The sequence below is a fragment of the Salmo salar genome, chromosome 01 (assembly GCF_965601325.2).
Source record: "Salmo salar chromosome 01, fSalSal1, whole genome shotgun sequence".
Classification (NCBI taxonomy): domain Eukaryota; kingdom Metazoa; phylum Chordata; class Actinopteri; order Salmoniformes; family Salmonidae; genus Salmo; species Salmo salar.
Window position 1 is genome coordinate 144543749 of NC_138291.1, and position 18395 is coordinate 144562143.

The 18395-nt window shown below is 42.5% G+C and overlaps 1 protein-coding gene across 1 annotated transcript in view; it reads right to left on the reverse strand.

The window, feature by feature from the left end:
- LOC106564246 (reticulon-4 receptor) overlaps positions 1-15178 on the reverse strand; it is a 35557-nt gene extending 20379 nt beyond the window's left edge. Inside the window, exon 1 of the mRNA XM_014130296.3 lies at positions 14391-15178. Within this exon, the coding sequence (XP_013985771.1) occupies positions 14391-14412 (22 nt within the window). The 5' untranslated portion in view covers positions 14413-15178. The remainder of the gene's footprint in view (positions 1-14390) is intronic.
- Between the last annotated feature and the right edge of the window lie 3217 nt (positions 15179-18395).

Below are 18395 nucleotides of genomic sequence, written 5' to 3' on the forward strand. Positions count from 1 at the left end.
ACTGTTCTTAGCTCTGTTCCTTTCCTCATCTGATTCTCACTTGCTTCTTCCTTCTCTCCATATGTTGTAAAGGACTGCAGCATATAATGATGAGACCAGTGGGATGGTCATCATTTTTTATCTTTGAAAGATTTAGGAGCACTTTCTTTGGACATAATATCTCAACATAAGAGTTCTGGCTCCAGTCTCCTTGCTTGTACTCACATTGTCCACCAACAGCATGGGCGCCATCTGTTCATATGGAAGTAGGAGGCAAACTATGCCAATGCGCCCATAATGTGTGATGGATTAGTGCAATCTGTTAATACAGCAATAAGGCACTCGAGGGTGTGTGTTTTGATTATGATGATTGTCGGTTGTGCTCCAATCACTGAATACTGTCAAATTGCACAGCCAGGACAATAATCACGATAACATACAAGCTCCAGTTTCTTATTATTTTTATAATAACTTTTCTATTGTGTCTTTTTTTCTCACACCTAGTCAATAGTTATTGGCTTTATTTAAAAAAGCTCATGATTGCTTTAAAGTGACAATCTGCAGTTCAATCAATAACACCCCGCCACTGTTTTGGTTAAAAGCTGAGGGATGGGGCGGGAGGAATGTAACCAATTTCATAGACAGAGCCATGGATGCAAGTACTGACCACCAACATTCTAGTTTTAACCATGTTTTGAGGCTATACACTGTCTATAAAATATCTGTCTACACAAGCCTATATTTTGGATTCTGACAGTTGAACTAAGCTCTTGCAGCATTTATAAGTTACATTATTTAATAATAAATGGCTATATACAATTTATTTAAAAGTTTTAAAAATGTATGTATCAATCACAGATTTCCCCTTTAACTACAGGTTTGACTTGCTGAGGGTGTTATGAACTAGACTGGGGAAAAAAACACTGAAATATTGCTGAATCTCTGCATTGTCTCTATGTCGATTCAATGGAATGTCTACAGAGTCACGCCTACAGGATCCTCATTTTCTTAATGCTTGTAGTCTACAGTACTGCTTGCAATTATTGAACAAGAATTGCACTTTGTTTGCATCAATCGCACCATCATTGTAATGTGGACTGTTAAGCGAAAATTCTGAGAGTAGTTGTCATTCATGTTAAATACATTGGAAATATGTGGGAGATATTTTTGGTGAGAATGCATGTATGGATGCTGGTCGATGCAACTGAGTGTTCTTACTGGCATGAGTAAGAACACATGGCATGTATGATACATGTAGTACTGCAGTGGGATGTTTCAGGCGATGCATTTATGATGCCCAAGGAGAGGTATGAACCATCACCTTCAAGCTGTTCTCAAAATCCCATCACTGTCAGAAAAACAATGTAGATAGTAGTGTTGCAACCTATGAGTCTGTGCCTTTCCTCAGAAAATAAAATATTCTCAGCTGACATTACAACGTATCTTACCTGGGAAAGTATTGCATTCTTTTATTCCATATGTTAATTGGCATAAAAATGAATTTGTTAAAATGCTCCGTCTTTCCCTTTACCCAGTCAGGAAGCTCAAACCTGGGGTATCAGGGCCTGCTATCAGCAAGGATACAGTGCCTTACGAAAGTATTCATCCCCTTTGGCGTTTTTCCTATTTTGTTGCATCACAACCTGTAATTTAAACTGATTTTTTTATTTGGATTTCATGTAATGGACATAAACAAAATAGTCCAAATTGGTGAAGTGAAATTAAAAAAATAACTTGTTTCAAAAAATGTAAAAACAATATTTACGTAAAAGTGGTGCGTGCATATGTATTCACCCCCTTTGCTATGAAGCCCCTAAATAAGATCTGGTGCAACCAATTACCTTCAGAAGTCACATAATTAGTTAAATAAATTCCACCTGTGCAATCTAAGTGTCACATGATCTTTCACATGATCTCAGTATATACCTGTTCTGAAAGGCCCCAGAGTCTGCAACACCACTAAGCAAGCGGCACCACCAAGGAAGCGTCACCATGAAGACCAGGGAGCTCTCCAAACAGGTCAAGGACAAAGTTGTGGAGAAATACAGATCAGGGTTGGGTTATAAAAAAATATCCGAAACTTTGAACATCCCACGGAGCACCATCATTAAAAAAAATTGAAAAAATATGGCACCACAACAAACCTGCCAAGAGAAGGCCGCCCACGAAAACTCACGCACCAGGCAAGGAGGGCATTAATCAGAGAGGCAACAAAGAGACCAAAGATAACACTGAGAGAGCTGCAAAGCTCCACAGCTGAGATTGGAGTATCTGTCCATAGGACCACTTTAAGCCATACACTCCACAGAGCTGGGCTTTATGGAAGAATGGCCAGAAAAAATCCATTGCTTAAAGAAAGAAATAAGCAAACACATTTGTATTTGCTAAAAAGCATGTGAGAGACTCCCCAAACATATGGAAGAAGGTATTCTGGTTAGATGAGGCAAAAATTTAGCTTTTTGGCCATCAAAGAAAATGCTATGTCTGGCGCAAACCCAACACCTCCCATTACCCCGAGAACACCATCCCCACAGTGAAGCATGGTGGTGGCAGCATCATGCTGTGGGTATGTTTTTCATCGGCAGGGAGTGGGAAACTGGTCAGAATTGAAGGAATGATGGATGGTGCTAAATACAGGGAAATTCTTGAGGGAAATCTGTTTCAGTCTTCAAGAGATTTGAGACTGGGACAGAGGTTCAACTTCCAGCAGGACAATGACCCTAAGCATACTGCTAAAACAACACTTGAGTGGTTTAAAGGGAAACAGTTAAATGTTTTGGAATGGCCTAGTCAAAGCCTAGACCTCAATCCAATTGAGAATCTGTGGTATGACTTAAAGATTGCTGTGCACCAGTGGAACCCATCCAACTTGAAGGAGCTGGAGCAGTTTTGCCTTGAAGAATGGGCAAAAATCCCAGTGGCTAGATGTGCCAAGCTTGTAGAGACATACCCCTTGAGACTTGCAGCTGTAATTGCTGCAAAAGGTGGCTCTACAAAGTATTGACTTTGGGGGGGTGAATAGTTATGCATGCTCAAGCTTTCTTTTTTTTGTCTTATTTCTTGTTTGTTTAATAACAAGAAAAAATATTTTGCATCTCCAAAGTGGTAGGCATGTTCTGTAAATCAAACTATACAAACCCTCAAAAAATCCATTTTAATTCCAGGTTGAAAGGCAACAAAATAAGAAAAATGCCAAGGGGGTGCATATTTTCGCAAGCCACTGTAGATAGCACTTACAAGTTTAAAAGCTAGTCTCAATGCTGCATTACTTATTTATTGAAACACTGATCATTGGCTTACTGGCACATGCTTCTATGTCTTCATCATCATCATGTCATAATCATCATAACACTCTCATAGACCAGTTTACTATCCCAAAATGCCTCATTGCATCACAGAGCTCTGCCTGTATTAACATGGATGTACCATGAACCAATATGAGTTCTAACCTCAGTAAATCCCATCAGTGTCATTCAATCTCCATTGATCCACACTGTTCAGTGTATGAGGAAACCATTTACAGCACAGACAATGATCTGTGGCTTTACGCTACAATATCCAAGCAAAGGAAAATACAGGTTTATCCATGCAGGTCTGTGTGATCTAGTTGAAGATGCACATCTGCCACACACTTTTCCTCTCTAAAATGGCTGCCTCCATCTGGCTCAATTATCAATCAACCAAGCCATAGTTCCCATCCTCTACAACATGCAGAATAATGAGCAGCACATGCCTTCCACCAATAAACCACCACCTAACCATCCACCTTCCCACCCCCTTTAATGGTAGATCCCGCCCCCTCCATGTCCACAACTAATTGAACCATAAAGTCTCCAGCGAGCTAATGAAAGGGGCCCACCCACACCATGCTCACACACAGGAATGGATCTAACCCTTCTTCAATTACGTCTTAGCTGAGGCCAAAGGCATAGCTAATGGATTTCAATAAATGAGGCTGGCTGCCCTAGACAATTTGGATGTTGATTTATGTGTGCTGAGCTGTAGAGGGAGAGTGGTTGATGTACAGGAGCACTATAGCAGGAGGATCTGTGAATGTATCCGTAGGTGTTTCTCCTATAGGAATATCATGCTCTGCAGAGTGTTATGACCACCGGCTCAACCTTTTAGAGGTGATAGGTTTAGGGATGGATTTACCTTTAAGCTGCTGGCTAAATTCCTGGTGTTAAAACACTGATGTTTCCACTCAACATCACAAATCGTAAGAGCATCTGACTGATCTTTAAAGCTGAACAAACACAGCAGAGCCGTAACAAAGGAATTAGGATTATTTTCTTGGATAGGAAAGGATTCATGCTTTGTTCTCATTAGCAAAAAATGCTATATTTACAGTGCAGACTGTTCTCAAGGTCTTCCCTCCAATAGATAAGAATGAACAAGACTACTTATACGATTTAAAACAATTGTCAGTGGAGACCAGATAATTACTCTCTCTCTTCCTACAGACCAAAGTGTAACTGTGCACACTATAGGGAACTAAGACTAGCTATACCTGTCATGCTTGTCATATTGCAAAATGCCTCACACACATTTTATACACAAACTCTAGATAACTCCAGATATCCATTCTTCCTCAATCCTCTGTCTCTTACTTTATAACATGGTTTTCAATATCTGCTCTCAAGTATTCTCCATGCCTCGAAACCCAACACTCTGTAAGCAATCTCTCACATTGTCTCTCACATTCTCTCTCTCTTTCTCTCTCTCTCACATTCTCTCTCTCTTACATTCTATCTCTCTCTCTCTCTCTCTCTCTCTCTCTCTCTCTCTCTCTCTCTCTCTCTCTCTCTCTCTCTCTGTGAAGATGGTGACGTACTGTATGGTTGTAAGCTCTGACCCAATTTAGCTATTTTGTTATCCTTTTGGTGTTTATCTTTACTGTTTTTGCACAAAATGTGTCCGCTATCATTTTTTATGATCGACAATAACCTTTTAACATCAGATCGGCAGTTACTAATCTCAATTCCGGCTTCAACTTCGACTCATCTGCCCTGGGCTCTTTGTGTACCTTCGACCCAATCTTTGGACTAACCAATAGAAAATGCAGAGGCAGGAGAGTGGGCATCCTGATGAGAATGAGGTTAAGGTATAACCGGCTACCACTTTTCTCTATTCTATTGGCCAGTCACTTGATAAAAAGATGGATGACCTCCAATCATGGATTTGCTATCAACAAGACTCTCATAACTGCAATATTCTCTGTTTTTCTGAACGGACAAGACATTGGATTCAGGGAAATCCAGCGGGGAATGAGGATGTCTCTTAACGAGACACGGGTGGTGTGGTCAGCATGTAAGACACATAATGCCCAATTTCCATCAACACGTCTCCTTTGCCACTAGGGGCGAAAGAGTCCTAGACCACTGTTACTCAACCCACAAGCAAGCATACAATAATTATAATAAAAATAATAACACACTACATTACCAAAAGTATGTGGACACCTGCTCGTCGAACATCTCATTCCAAAATCATGGGGTTTAATATGTAGTTGGCCCCCCCTTGCTGTAATAACTTTCCACTCTTCTGGGAAGGCATTCCACTAGATGTTGGAACATTGCTTCAGGGACTCAATTCCATTGAGCCATGTGCAGGCCAGTCAAGTTCTTCCACACCGATCTCGACAAAGCATTTCTGTATGGACCTCGCTTTGTGCAAGGGGGCATTGTCATGCTGAAACAGGAAAGGGCCTTCCCCAAACTGTTACCACAAAGTTGGAAACAAAGAATCATCTAGAATGTCATTTTATGCTGTAGCATTAAGATTTCCCTTCACTGGAACTAAGGGACCTAGCACAAACCATGAAAAACAGACGCAGACAATTATTCCTCCTCTACCAAACTTTACAATTGGCACTCTGCATTGAGGCAGGTAGCATTCTCATGGCATCTGCCAAACCCAGCTTTGTTCATTGAACTGCCAAACTGTGAAGTGTGATTCAGCACTCCAGATAACGCGTTTCCATTGCTCCAGAGTCCAATGGCGGTGAGCTTTACAGCACTCCAGCCGACGCTTGGTATTGCGCATGGTGATCTTAGGCTTGAGTGCGGACGCTCGGCCATGGAAACCCATTTCATGAAGCTCCCAAAGAACAGCTCTTGTGCTGACATTGCTTCCAGAGGCATTGTGGAACTCGGTAGTGAGTATTGCAACCGAGGACAGATGATCTTTACATGGTTCAGCACTCGGCGGTCCCGTTCTGTGAGCTTGTGTGGCCTACCACTTCTCGGCTGAGCCGTTGTTGCTCCTAGAAATTTCCACTTCACAATAACAGCACTTACCGTTGACCAGGGCAGTTCTAGCGGGGCAGAAATTTGACGAACTGACTTTATGGAAAGGTGGCATCCTATGCTCTTCAGTATGGCCATTCTACAGCCAATGTTTGGCTATGGAGATTACATGAGTGTGTACTTGATTTTATAAAATATCATATTTACATAAGTATTCAGATCCTTTACTCTGTACTTTGTTGAGCACCTTTGGCAGTCATTACAGCCTCGATTATTCTTGGGTATGATGCTAAAAGCTTGGCACACCTGTATTTGGGTAGTTTCTCCCGTTGTTCTCTGCAGATCGTCTCTAGCTCTGTCAGGTTGGATGGGGAGGGTTGCTGCACAGCTATTTTTTGGTCTCTCCAGAGATGTTCGATCGGGTTTAAGTCCGGGATCTGGCTGGGCCACTCAAGGACATTGAGACTCGTCCCCAAGCAACTCCTGCATTGTCTTGGCTGTGTGCTTAGGATTGTTGTCCTGTTGGAAGGTGAACCTTCGCCCCAGTCTGAGGTCCTGAGTGCTCTGAAGTAGATTTTCATCAAGGATCTTTCTGTACTTTGCGCCGTTCATCTTTCGCTAGTCTTTCCTTAGTTCCCTAGTCTCCCAGTCCCTGACGCTGAAAAACATCCCTACAGCATCATGCTGCCACCACCATACTTCGCCTTAGGGATGGTGCCACGTTTCCTCCAGACGTGATGCTTGGCATTCAGGCAAAATAGTTCAATCTTGGTTTCATCAGACCAGATAACTTGTTTCTTATGGTCTGAGAGTCTTTAGGTGCCTTTTGGCAAACTCCAAGCGGGATTATCATGTGTCTTTTACTGAAGAGTAGCTTCCGTCTGGCCACTCTACCATGAAGGCCTGATTGGTGGAGTGCTGCAGAGATGGTTGTCCTTCTGGAAGGTTCTCCCATCTCCACAGAGGAACTTTGCGTTGGGAGACAGGGAGCTAGTGCAGTTCACGGAGGACAAGGGTGATGTGCTGTCAGGACTAAGTGTGGGTGAGGAGTCGGGCTGCAGAGTTTTGAACCATCTGGCGCTTATGGAGGGAGCTTGAGTTAATGCTGGAGAGTAGTGAATTGCAGTAGTCAAGACGGGAGGAGATGAATGCATGTATGAGGATTTCAGCGGCAGGACAGGAGAGGGAGGACCTGACTTTGGCAATGTTGCGGTGGTGGAAAAATTATGATTTGTCCAAGATGACGGCAAGATTGCATGCATGGAGGGAGGGAGAAACAGTGGTGTCTTCAATGGGAGGGTGAGGTTGCCAGCTTTGGTGAGGGTGGATTTGGGAAAAGTTCCGTTGAGCTTAAGTAAGTTTTGTTGCATCCATGTTTTTATTGCAGAGAGGCAGGATTCAATGTGGGTCATAGGCGGGTTGAGGAGGGATTTGGTGCTGAGGTAGATCTGGGTGTCATCGGCATAGCAGTGGAAGTCAAGGTTAAAGTGATGGGGGATCTGACCAAGAGGGAGGATGTAGATAATGAAGAGTAAGGGACCCAGCACAAGCCCTGAGGGACACCCTGTATAACTGCAGCTGAGTCTGAGGTGTGGCCATTGAGGGAGATGTAGTGGGTCCAGTTTGTGAGGTATGATTGTTGCCAGGAGAGTGCAGTTCTTTCAACACCCAAGCCCTCCAGCCTGCGGAAGAGGATCTGATGGCTCACTGTGTCCAAAGCGGCACTCAGGTCCAGGAGAATCAGGATGTTGAGGGCACCTGCATCAGCATAGGTGAGGATGTCATTGATAACATTGAGGAGTGCCGTTTCAGTACTGTGGAGGGGGTGGAAACCAAACTGTAGGGGCTCGGACAGGTTGTTGATTAGCAGGTGGGTTTGTAATTGGGGAGGCAACAGTACGTTCCAGAGTCTTGGCAAGGAAGGTTAGGGTGGAAATGGGGCGGAAGTTATTGAGGATGGTGGTGTCCAGTTCTTTTAAAATGGGGGTGACTGCAGCTGTTTTGTAGTTGGAGGGGACAGTTCCGTGGTCGAGGGAGAGGTTGACAATGTTTGTGATGGACAAAGAGCAGGCAGGAAGGCAGGCAGGCTTTGATGAGAAGACTGGGGAAAGGACCCAGGGAGCAAGTTGTAGTCTGGATAACATGATGAGTTTTGACATATACTGCAGGGAGAGTCAATGGGGACAAATTCGGAGAGCTGGGATTCAGGTGTGATGGTTGGGAGGTTGACAGGGGGAGGGGCAGCTGAGGGAGATTGATCAGTCAGTAATGAGTTTATTTTGGTGAGCATGTCCTTGAAAAAATGAAGAAATTAGTTGCAGAGCTGTGGAGGGAGTAGAGAAGGTGTCATCACGGGGCTGAACTATTTTGCTGACAGTGGAGAAGAGAGTTCGGGAGTTCTTACTGGGGCAGTCAATGTTATTAGAGAAGTAAGTGGACCTTGCAGCACAGCTGTATGTGCTAAGCTAAAGGGCAGAGCTACCGCACACATCGCAGCCAACCACAAGGTTACAACTGAGGAGACAAACGCGTGCAAGAAGTCCCGCTACGACCTCCGCAGAGCCATCAAACAGGCAAAAGGACAATATAGGAACAAGGTGGAATCCTATTACAGCGGCTCTGACGCTCGACGCATGTGGCAGGAGCTACAGTCCATTACGGATTACAAAGGAAGACTTAGCCGTGATCTGCCCAATGATGAATGCTTCTCTACCAGACAAACTCAATGCATTTTATGCACACTTCAACAAAAACAACACTGAGCCATGCATGAGGGCCTCTACCGTCCCAGAGGACTGAGTGATCTCGCTCTCTGAGGCGAATGTGAGTAAGGCTTTAAATTTGGTCAACACCCGCAAGGCCGCAGGGGCCAGTAATATTCCAGGGTGTACTCTCAGATCATGTGCAGACCAGCTGGCAGGCATCTTCAATGTCATTTTCAACCTCTCATTGTCCCAGTCTGTAATCCCCACATGTCTCAAGATGACCACCATCCTGTTCCCAAGAATGTTAAGGCTACCTGCCATAATGACTACTGCCCTATAGCACTCATATCTGTAATCATGAAGTGCTTTGAAAGACTGGTCATGGCACACATCAACGACATTATCACAGACACCCTAGACCCACTCCAATTTGCATACTGCCCCAACAGATCTACAGACGATGCAATCTCAATTGCACTCAACATTGCCCTCTCCCACCTGGACAAGAGGAATACCTATGTGAGAATGCTGTTCATTGATTACAGCTCAGCGCTCAACACCATAGTGCCCTCCAAGCTTGTCACCAACCTCAGGACCCTGGAACAGAACACCTCCCTCTGCAACTGGATCCTGAACTTCCTGACGGGCCGACCCCAGGTGGTGAGAGTAGGCAACAATACCTTTGCCATGCTGACCCTCAACACAGGGCCCCCCAGGGGAGAGTGCTTAACCCCCTCCTGTACTCCATGTTTACCCAAAACTGTGTAGCCATGCACAACTTCAACTCCATCATAAAGTTTGCTGACGACACGACGGTGCTAGGACTGACCACCAATGGCGATGAGACAGCCTAAAGGGAGGAGGTCAGAGACATGGCAATATCAGGACAGTGCCAGGACAACAACCGCTCCCTCAATGTTAACAAGACCAAAGAGCTGATAATGGACTACAGGAAACAGGGTTGGTGGCTTCAAGTTCCTCGGTGTCCACATCATTGAGGACTTAACATGGTCCTCTCAAACCAGAACAGTCATAAAGAAGGCATGACAGCACCTCTTCTCCCTCAGGAGGCTGAAATTATTTGGTATGGTCCCTCAGATCCTCAGGAACTTTTACAGCTGCACCATCGAAAGCATCCTGACTAGTTGTATCACCGTCTGGTATGGCAACTGCAACGCCCTCGACGGGAAAGCCCTACAATGGGTGGTGCAAACGGCCCAACCCATTACTGGGGGCAAGCTCCCAGCCATCTAGGATGTACATGCCAGGCAGTGTCCGAGAAAGCCTTGAAAAATTGCCAAGACTCCAGCCACTCGAGACATGGACAGTTCTCCATGCTGCTGTCCGACATGTGGTACCGTTGCTTCAAGGCTCAGACTCCTAAACAGCTTCTATCCCCTGGCCATGACACTGTTAAAAACGACTATTCTCCCTCTCCCACAGACTATCCACACTAACACTTTGCCAATCCACAGGACTCTACCAACTCAGACACACACACCTTCACTGTCACTCTTACTCATACACACACACACGTACTCACATACACACACTCACTCACACACTCATTAATGACGCCACACACTTAAACCCACACGCACACAGCTCGTCAAACCTACGCTGCTGTTCATTGATTATTGATTGCAATTACCATGAGTATCTACTGTATTTGGGTCATGGGAAGGGTTAGCTAAAATATATGACATGTATATATTACCATTAGTATGCCATTGCTATGCTATGTGGTTGTCATAGGTCTCTCTTTATGTAGTGTTGTGGTGTCTCTCTTGTTGTGATGTGTGTTTTGTCCTATATTTTATGTATTTATTTATTTTTAATCCCCCGTCCCCGCAGGAGGCCTTTTGCCTTTTGGTAGGCCGTCATTGTAAATAAGAATGTGTTCTTAACTGACTTGCCTAGTTAAATAAAGGTTAAATAAAAACAAAAGTATATTACCATAAATATTGATATATTCCTGCTACCCGTCACTTTTCAGCCCTGTTTACATGTATACTGTATCCTACTACCAGTCACTTTGTATATATAAACCTTAAGGTGCCCTTAAGGTACTGGCACTGACCTGTATTTACTTGCATTTTCTTGTTTCTTGAAGTTATAGTGTACTTCTTGTGCATTTTTTTTTGTTCTATGCTATTATTATATAGATGTTTTATTCTGTGCATGTGGCGAATAAACTTTAAATGTCTCTCTCTCACACTCACACACACTTTGCACCCTGGTTTCTCGCTGCCTAGATTTCTAGCACACACTTAGATACTTCCAACCTCTGCTCTCTCCCTCTCTCTCTGCTGTCCTTCTCTCTCTCTCTCCCTCTCTCTGCTCTCCCTCTCTCCCTGCTCTATCTCTGCTTCCTTTGAGCTATGGATCGTTTGATGTATTTTCAGCACACTGGGCATTTGGTTGGGATTATTATTAATTATTCAGGGCTGTTCTTCTCTACTCTTCTACCTGGTGTGATAGACAGGGGTCCAGCCTCACTCCCTGGGCCTGGTGGTGAATCATACTTTATATATAATCATACTTATAATATATATATATATATTATAAGTATGATTATATATAAAGTATGATTCACCACCAGGCCCAGGGAGTGAGGCTGGACCCCTGCCTACCTGGTTAAATAAAGGTGAAATAAAAAATTTAATAAATAAAAAATACTTCATGTATATTAAATTAATACTTTGGAGGCATACAGTGGCATCACAGATGCACAGACATGGTAAAAGTAGGCATGTAATCACTCATACAAAACAAGCAAAACAACCTGGTCTCATAAAGTAAATGTAACATTGTAAACATAAACCCAAGACACTCAAATTAGTATATGTTGGCATGGTTACATAAGACAGATGGTTAATTAAGGCAAAAATGAAAGTTGGGTGATTGGTCGGGGTGGATGGGTAGACATATAAAACAAATGTCTGGCAACCCAAATGTTGAGAGTTCAAATCTCATCACGGACAACTTTAGCATTATAGCTAATTAGCAACTTTACAACTAATTACTACTTTTTAGCTACTTTGCAACTACTTAAAATGTTAGTTAACCCTTCACCTAACCCTCATCTTAACCCTTTTAGCTAAACCTTCACCTAACCCTCACATTAACCCTTTTAGCTAATCCTTCCCCTAACCCTTACCCTTTTAGCTAACCCTTCCCATAACATTAACCCTTTTAGCTAACCCTTCACCTAACCTTAAGCCTTTTAGCTAACCCTTCACCTAACCCTCACATTAACCCTTTTAGCTAACCCTTCACCTAACATTAACCATTTTAGCTAACCCTTCACCTAACCTTAAGCCTTTTAGCTAACCCTTCCCATAACATTAACCCTTTTAGCTAACATTAACCCTTTTAGCTAACCCTTCACCTAACCCTCACCTTAAACCTTTTAGCTAGCCCTTCACCTAACGTTAACCCTTTTAGCTAACCCTTCACCTAACCCTCACCTTAACCCTTTTAGCTAACCCTTCACCTAACCATCACATTAACCCTTTTAGCTAACCCTTCAGCAAACCTTATTAAGCCTTTTAGCTAACCCTTCCCCTAACATTAACTCTTTTAGCTAACCCTTCCCCTAACATGAACTATTTTAGCTAACCCTTCACTTAACCCTCACCTTAACCCTTTTAGTTAACCCTTCCCCTAACATTAACTATTTTAGCTAACCCTTCACCTAACCCTCACCTTAACCCTTTTAGCTAACCCTTCACCTAACCCTCACATTAACCCTTTTAGCTAACCCTTCACCAAACCTTAAGCCTTTTAGCTAACCCTTCCCATAACATTAACTATTTTAGCTAACCCTTCACCTAACCCTCACCTTAGCCCTTTTAGCTAACCCTTCACCTAACATTAACCCTTTTAGCTAACCCTTCACCTAACCCTCACCTTAACCCTTTTAGCTAACCCTTCACCTAACCTTAAGCCTTTTAGCTAAGCCTTCACCTAACCCTCACATTAACCCTTTTAGCTAACCCTTCACCTAACCCTCAGCTTAACCCTTTTAGCTAACCCTTCACCTAACCCTCACATTAACCCTCACATTAACCCTTTTAGCTAACCCTTCACCTAACTTTAAGCCTTTTAGCTAACCCTTCACCAAACCCTCACATTAACCCTTTTAGCTAACCCTTCACCTAACCTTAAGCCTTTTAGCTAACCCTTCACCTAACTGTTAGCCTTTTAGGTAACCCTTCCCATAACATTAACCCTTTTAGCTTACCCTTCCCTTAACATTAACCCTTTTAGCTAACCCTTCCCCTAACATTAACCCTTTTAGCTAACCCTTCACCTAACTCTCACATTAACCCTTTTAGCTAACCCTTCCCCTAACATTAACCCTTTTATCTAAGCCTTCCCTAACCTTAAGCCTTTTAGCTAACCCTTCACCTAACCCTCACCTTAACCCTTTTAGCTAACCCTTCACCTAACCCTAACCCTTTTAGCTAACCCTTCCCCAAATTCTTATAATATAATAAGAATTGTAATTTGTAACATATCATACGAAATGGGTGATGGACATCCACAAATTAATACATACAGTACCATACGAAACATAGCATATCATACTAAATGGAGTGTCTTGGATTAACATACATAATAATACAAAATGCTCTGAGACCAGGTTGTGCTATCAGGTAATACACATGCCCTGCCCAATCCCCAACTCCCCATTGCGTGACTAGATCCAATTTGACTTACAACATGAGCAGTGAACAGTGCAGTGGATAAATACATTTCATGAGCTCTGGTGGTCTTCATCAAAACCGCTTAGCATGACAAGGGTGATTGCTCATGGTGGACAATATTCTTAAAGTTTCTGGCAAAGAGAGGGAAAAAAACGTTGCGCAGAACCCCTTTTTGAGAAATCTGAGAATTTGAGCCCTTGGAACGTTACATGAGTAAACTGGAATAACTCAGGCTTTACCTATAAAACAAAATTACATGTTTACCATGCATGTTTTATGTGTTCCAAGTAACTATTATGTAACATTACAAGATAATATAAGCCTATTTAAAAGATCAATGTAAAAAAAAAAATGACTTTGGCATGTTAAAGTACGGCGCCTAATTTAAAACACATTGAACAAGAAAACTGTAAATCAAGTAGATGTATACACATCAGTAAATTGGCTCAGTTGGTAGAGGATGGCACCGCCAGGGTCGTGGGTTCGATTTCCAGGGCCACCCATACGTAAAATGTATGCATGCATGACTTTAAAATGCGTTGGATTAAAGCATCTGCTAAATGGTACATATTATATTATTACAGTAGTAAACACTGACAGGTATATAATAGTTTTCTCCAAATAACCATAAATACTGTGCAAATGGAATCACATTATGTAAAATCATTATGTAAAAGACAAACAAGCAAGCAAACACACAAACAACACATTTGGATCTGATGTAAACGTAGCCCATACATACATACCTCGGATAAAAACGGACTTCATTTTGGAAATAGAATCCAAAAGGCACCCCTTGTGTGCGTGGTAAAATACTCGTTCTCTGCTTGAAAAACAAAGACCCCGGTCAGAGAGATGGCAGTGGAAAATCCAGGGCACCGTCCATGAAAACTTTAGCCCAAGGTTTTAACATAGAACGGAGGTGGAGAACGCGGTCTCCTCTTCACGCCGCGCTCAGTCATTTGAGAGATGCGCGGGAAACAAAACCTTCGTTTTTTTACATTCGAATACAGGCAACCCAAAGGAACGTCTCCAAATGGACCACATAAACGCACGGGTGGCAGCAATCCAATCGGCAATAGGCTACAGAATTAAAACCATCAGCAGTCACAACGCAATCCACGATTAGGAAAAGGCATATATCCAAACGTCCTTCGTTTGGTTTCCAACGTAGAGTTATCCTAGATGAGTGCACTGCCGGTTGGCTTGTGAGGGTGAGGATCCAAAGATATGCGCCTCTCTAGCAGCATAGAACAAGACAGGGCAGGGGGAGCTGCAGGCGCGCACGGTCGTGTTCTTAGTGAATGTGAGAAGGTAACTGAGATCATAGTGCTCCTGAACTTCTCTGCACTCTTTGGTCAGAGCCCATATCATGGGACAACAACCACATAGGCTACAAGCAGAACGGATGATCCCAACAAACGATAATGCGCAGTTCAGGCACGTTATGTGATGAACAGCAGAACATATTGTTTCTGATTATTTAGTGATAGGTGTTGGCAGTGTGCTCTTGATTTATCTCGACCCATTTCATTGATTTTAACATAACAAAGAAAATGACATAGAAAACGAACGTCTTATATGATATTGGTAATATGTGGTTCGTGGTTGAGATCTCCCTGTCAGACTATTCTAAATGAAGATAAAGACGCCTCCCAGCGGCTGTGTGTGAACACCTCCCCGATTATATAAACCTATATTCAATTCCGAACAGAAAATTGCTGTAAAAAGCAAATAGAAACCAATGTCGCTGCTTCATGCAATGTTTGCCACAGAGACGACGAACATATACTTTTCTCTGAATGTCGGTGACACACTTCAACAGAGATTGATGTTTGAGCTTTTCCAACGAGCCTCGTGTTTATGCGAATCAGCACCATGGACAGCGCACGTAGCCGCAGCACTCTTTCCTCAGACGGGTAAACTTGAGTCGGCTAGGCTGTAGTAGCCTGGAGTTCAGATGACTACGGGTTGTAATTACTGGTCATGTTTCCATGATCGATGGTTGTTTTGGCTCCATGTGTTTAATGACCATTGTGTGCGAATAATAGCTGGCCTAGTTCATGCAATGCATATTAACACATTGTTTGCTAGATTGGAAACGATTTTGTTTCGTAGAGAACATATACAGGGGAGTAAACAAAATATGAAAGGAGAGGCACAACCCCTTTGTATTTTATATCTTCACTTAATTAAGCAAACGTATGTAATCCAGAAAGACAGTGCTGATGTTACAGTAGAATGTTTCAGTGATGGCCCTGGACAACATACAGCTCAAAGAAAACAAGAGCAGAAATCTGTTTGGATGACTCATTTGTGAAAATCTCTGCATGCATTATTTGTATTTATTTAACCAGGCAAGTCAGTAAAGAACAAATTCTTGTTGACAATGACGGCCTGGGAACAGTGGGTTAACTGCTTTGTTGAGGGGCAGAACAACAGATTTTTACTTTGTCAGCTCGAGGAATCGATCTAGCAAACGTTCGGTTACTGGCCTAACTCTCTAACCACTAGGCTATCGGCCTCTCTATGTCACATTTGGCATCTATTCACATGACACAGACATTCTTTATTCCATATTGGCTGGGACCTCTCGCCCCTTCTTATGAGATGTGGCTAATTTGCCTCTCCAAGCTGAGAAAATGCTGCACCCCACTGCATTGTCTTTCAGCGCGAAAGCCAAACCTCATTAACATCTTGGAATCAGGACAATGTCAAATAGCTTATGTTAAGCTCTTTTTACTCATACTCACATTTCAGCATTTAATTGGATTGTCTAACACTTCCTGCTGTCTGCAAGCTGCAGGATGGGGGGTGTTAGTATGTAAATGTGGTGACTTCTGTAAAATGCATGTCTAAACCTGCCTACCCTAACAATGTGTAAACAGTACATAAGAACATATGGCAGACACCAAGCAACTCAATATAGTGTAGAAGTAACTCTACATGGTAATATGAAGGACCTCTCTCTTTCCCTTACAGTAGGTCCGTTCAAGGTTGACAATCTGCATATCAACCAAGACCTTTTAACTGGAGTAATCAGTGTATCAAATTGACTCTCTTGCCATACAGTACAGCTATGACTAGGCTGTAAAGCATTCATTCACATTGCAACTAGACAGCAAGCACAATGATGTAACATGCTCTGCTGCCTCTTGCAAACAGAAGTTTATATGAAGTTATTATTAGCTTATTATTCGTTTATTAACTGCATACTCTAGTTTTCGTCTGTACTGTATTTGTCCCATCCCTGTGACACATGTTCCACCCTTGTGTTGTGCATTAGCGAACAGCTTTTGCCAGGTCAATTTTACTGAGGCAGGAATTAATGATGCAGTCATAAATTAGGTATGTTCCCTCATCTGCTTATGGAATTGTCATAACGAAGCCAGCCTTTCTGATATATGAATGTCAGCTTTTGTAACATGCACTTATTTATTTACAGACATATAATAAAGAATCATGTCTGGCTTTAGGCATTTATCAAAAAACAAACACTTTATTCACACCACTTTTAAAATGCATACATTTATGCTGTTGATATTGCTATGTTCAGAAACATGCTAAAAAAATATTCCACACTTACTGTATCTTATATCAATGTTCTATGCACTGTCTTTTGGTATTAGGCTTACTGTGAGCTTGGAGGCACAGACAGTTCTATATTTCTCTAAATTGGTTGGTTTGTAGTAGAAAAACTCTGTTTACCGTGTTTAGTGTGTCTCAGAAAAGTCATATTTTTCAGCAAAATGCATGAAATTACACATTGACACAAGGAAGGTAATATAATTGTTACAAGTTTTACCCTCAGGCATGCAGACTTTATGGATTTTGACTCAGCTTGTATGTCTAGATGAGAATTCTCCTCTGCGTCACAAAAACACGTTTTCTTTATGTACGATCTATCCACAGCATTTCCAGAACTCGACCCGTCTCCCACTCACTCCCAATTATATATGGAGCCTGTGATTGAGCAATGCAAACTACTGTGGGTGTTTCAACCGTTAGGGGAGCGGGTGAAACAGGAAGGGCTTTGTGATTCAGACTTTCTGAAGTGCCTATGACACACTGTTTGTAGTGTTATTCATTCTACTTTCAGAAAGCTTTCCTGGTTTATTTAAAGACATCTCCAAAAACACTTTACATTTCCCCAAGATGCATTGGGGTGCAGCTTCAGCAATACTATCAGGAAATAGGCACAGACATGTACTGTAAGAGAAGGTTCCAACAACAACATTTTATTTAGAACCACAAATCATCCTACGCTCTTAGAAAAAAAAAGGCTTCTGAAAGGTTTCTTTGGCTGTCCCCATAGGAAAAGCCTTTTTTGTTCCAGGTAGAACCATGTTGGGTTCCATGTAAAACCCTTTGTGGAAAGGGTTTAATATGGAACCCAAAACAGTTCGACTTGGAACCAAAAGGGTTCTACCTGGAAGCAACAAGGATTTTAGATTATAGATATCACTTTTTTTCTAGGAGTGTAGTACCGTCTTGGTACTGTTAGAAAGAGCTCTGAGCAGCTGCAGCAAAGGTCTCTAAGGACAGGCAATTTTCTGTACCGTAAACTTGAGCAAGAGCCATATGATGGACCCTCCAGCACCACATTCTAATATTCTTGAGACAGTGTTCGGAAGCAGAAACCCAAAGCTTCTTATCTGGGGGATGAAAAAGTCAATAGGAACATGAATTAATAATTCCTAAGCTCATCAGCAGCGCATAGCTCACCAAAGCAGACATTTTGTGTACCGTCA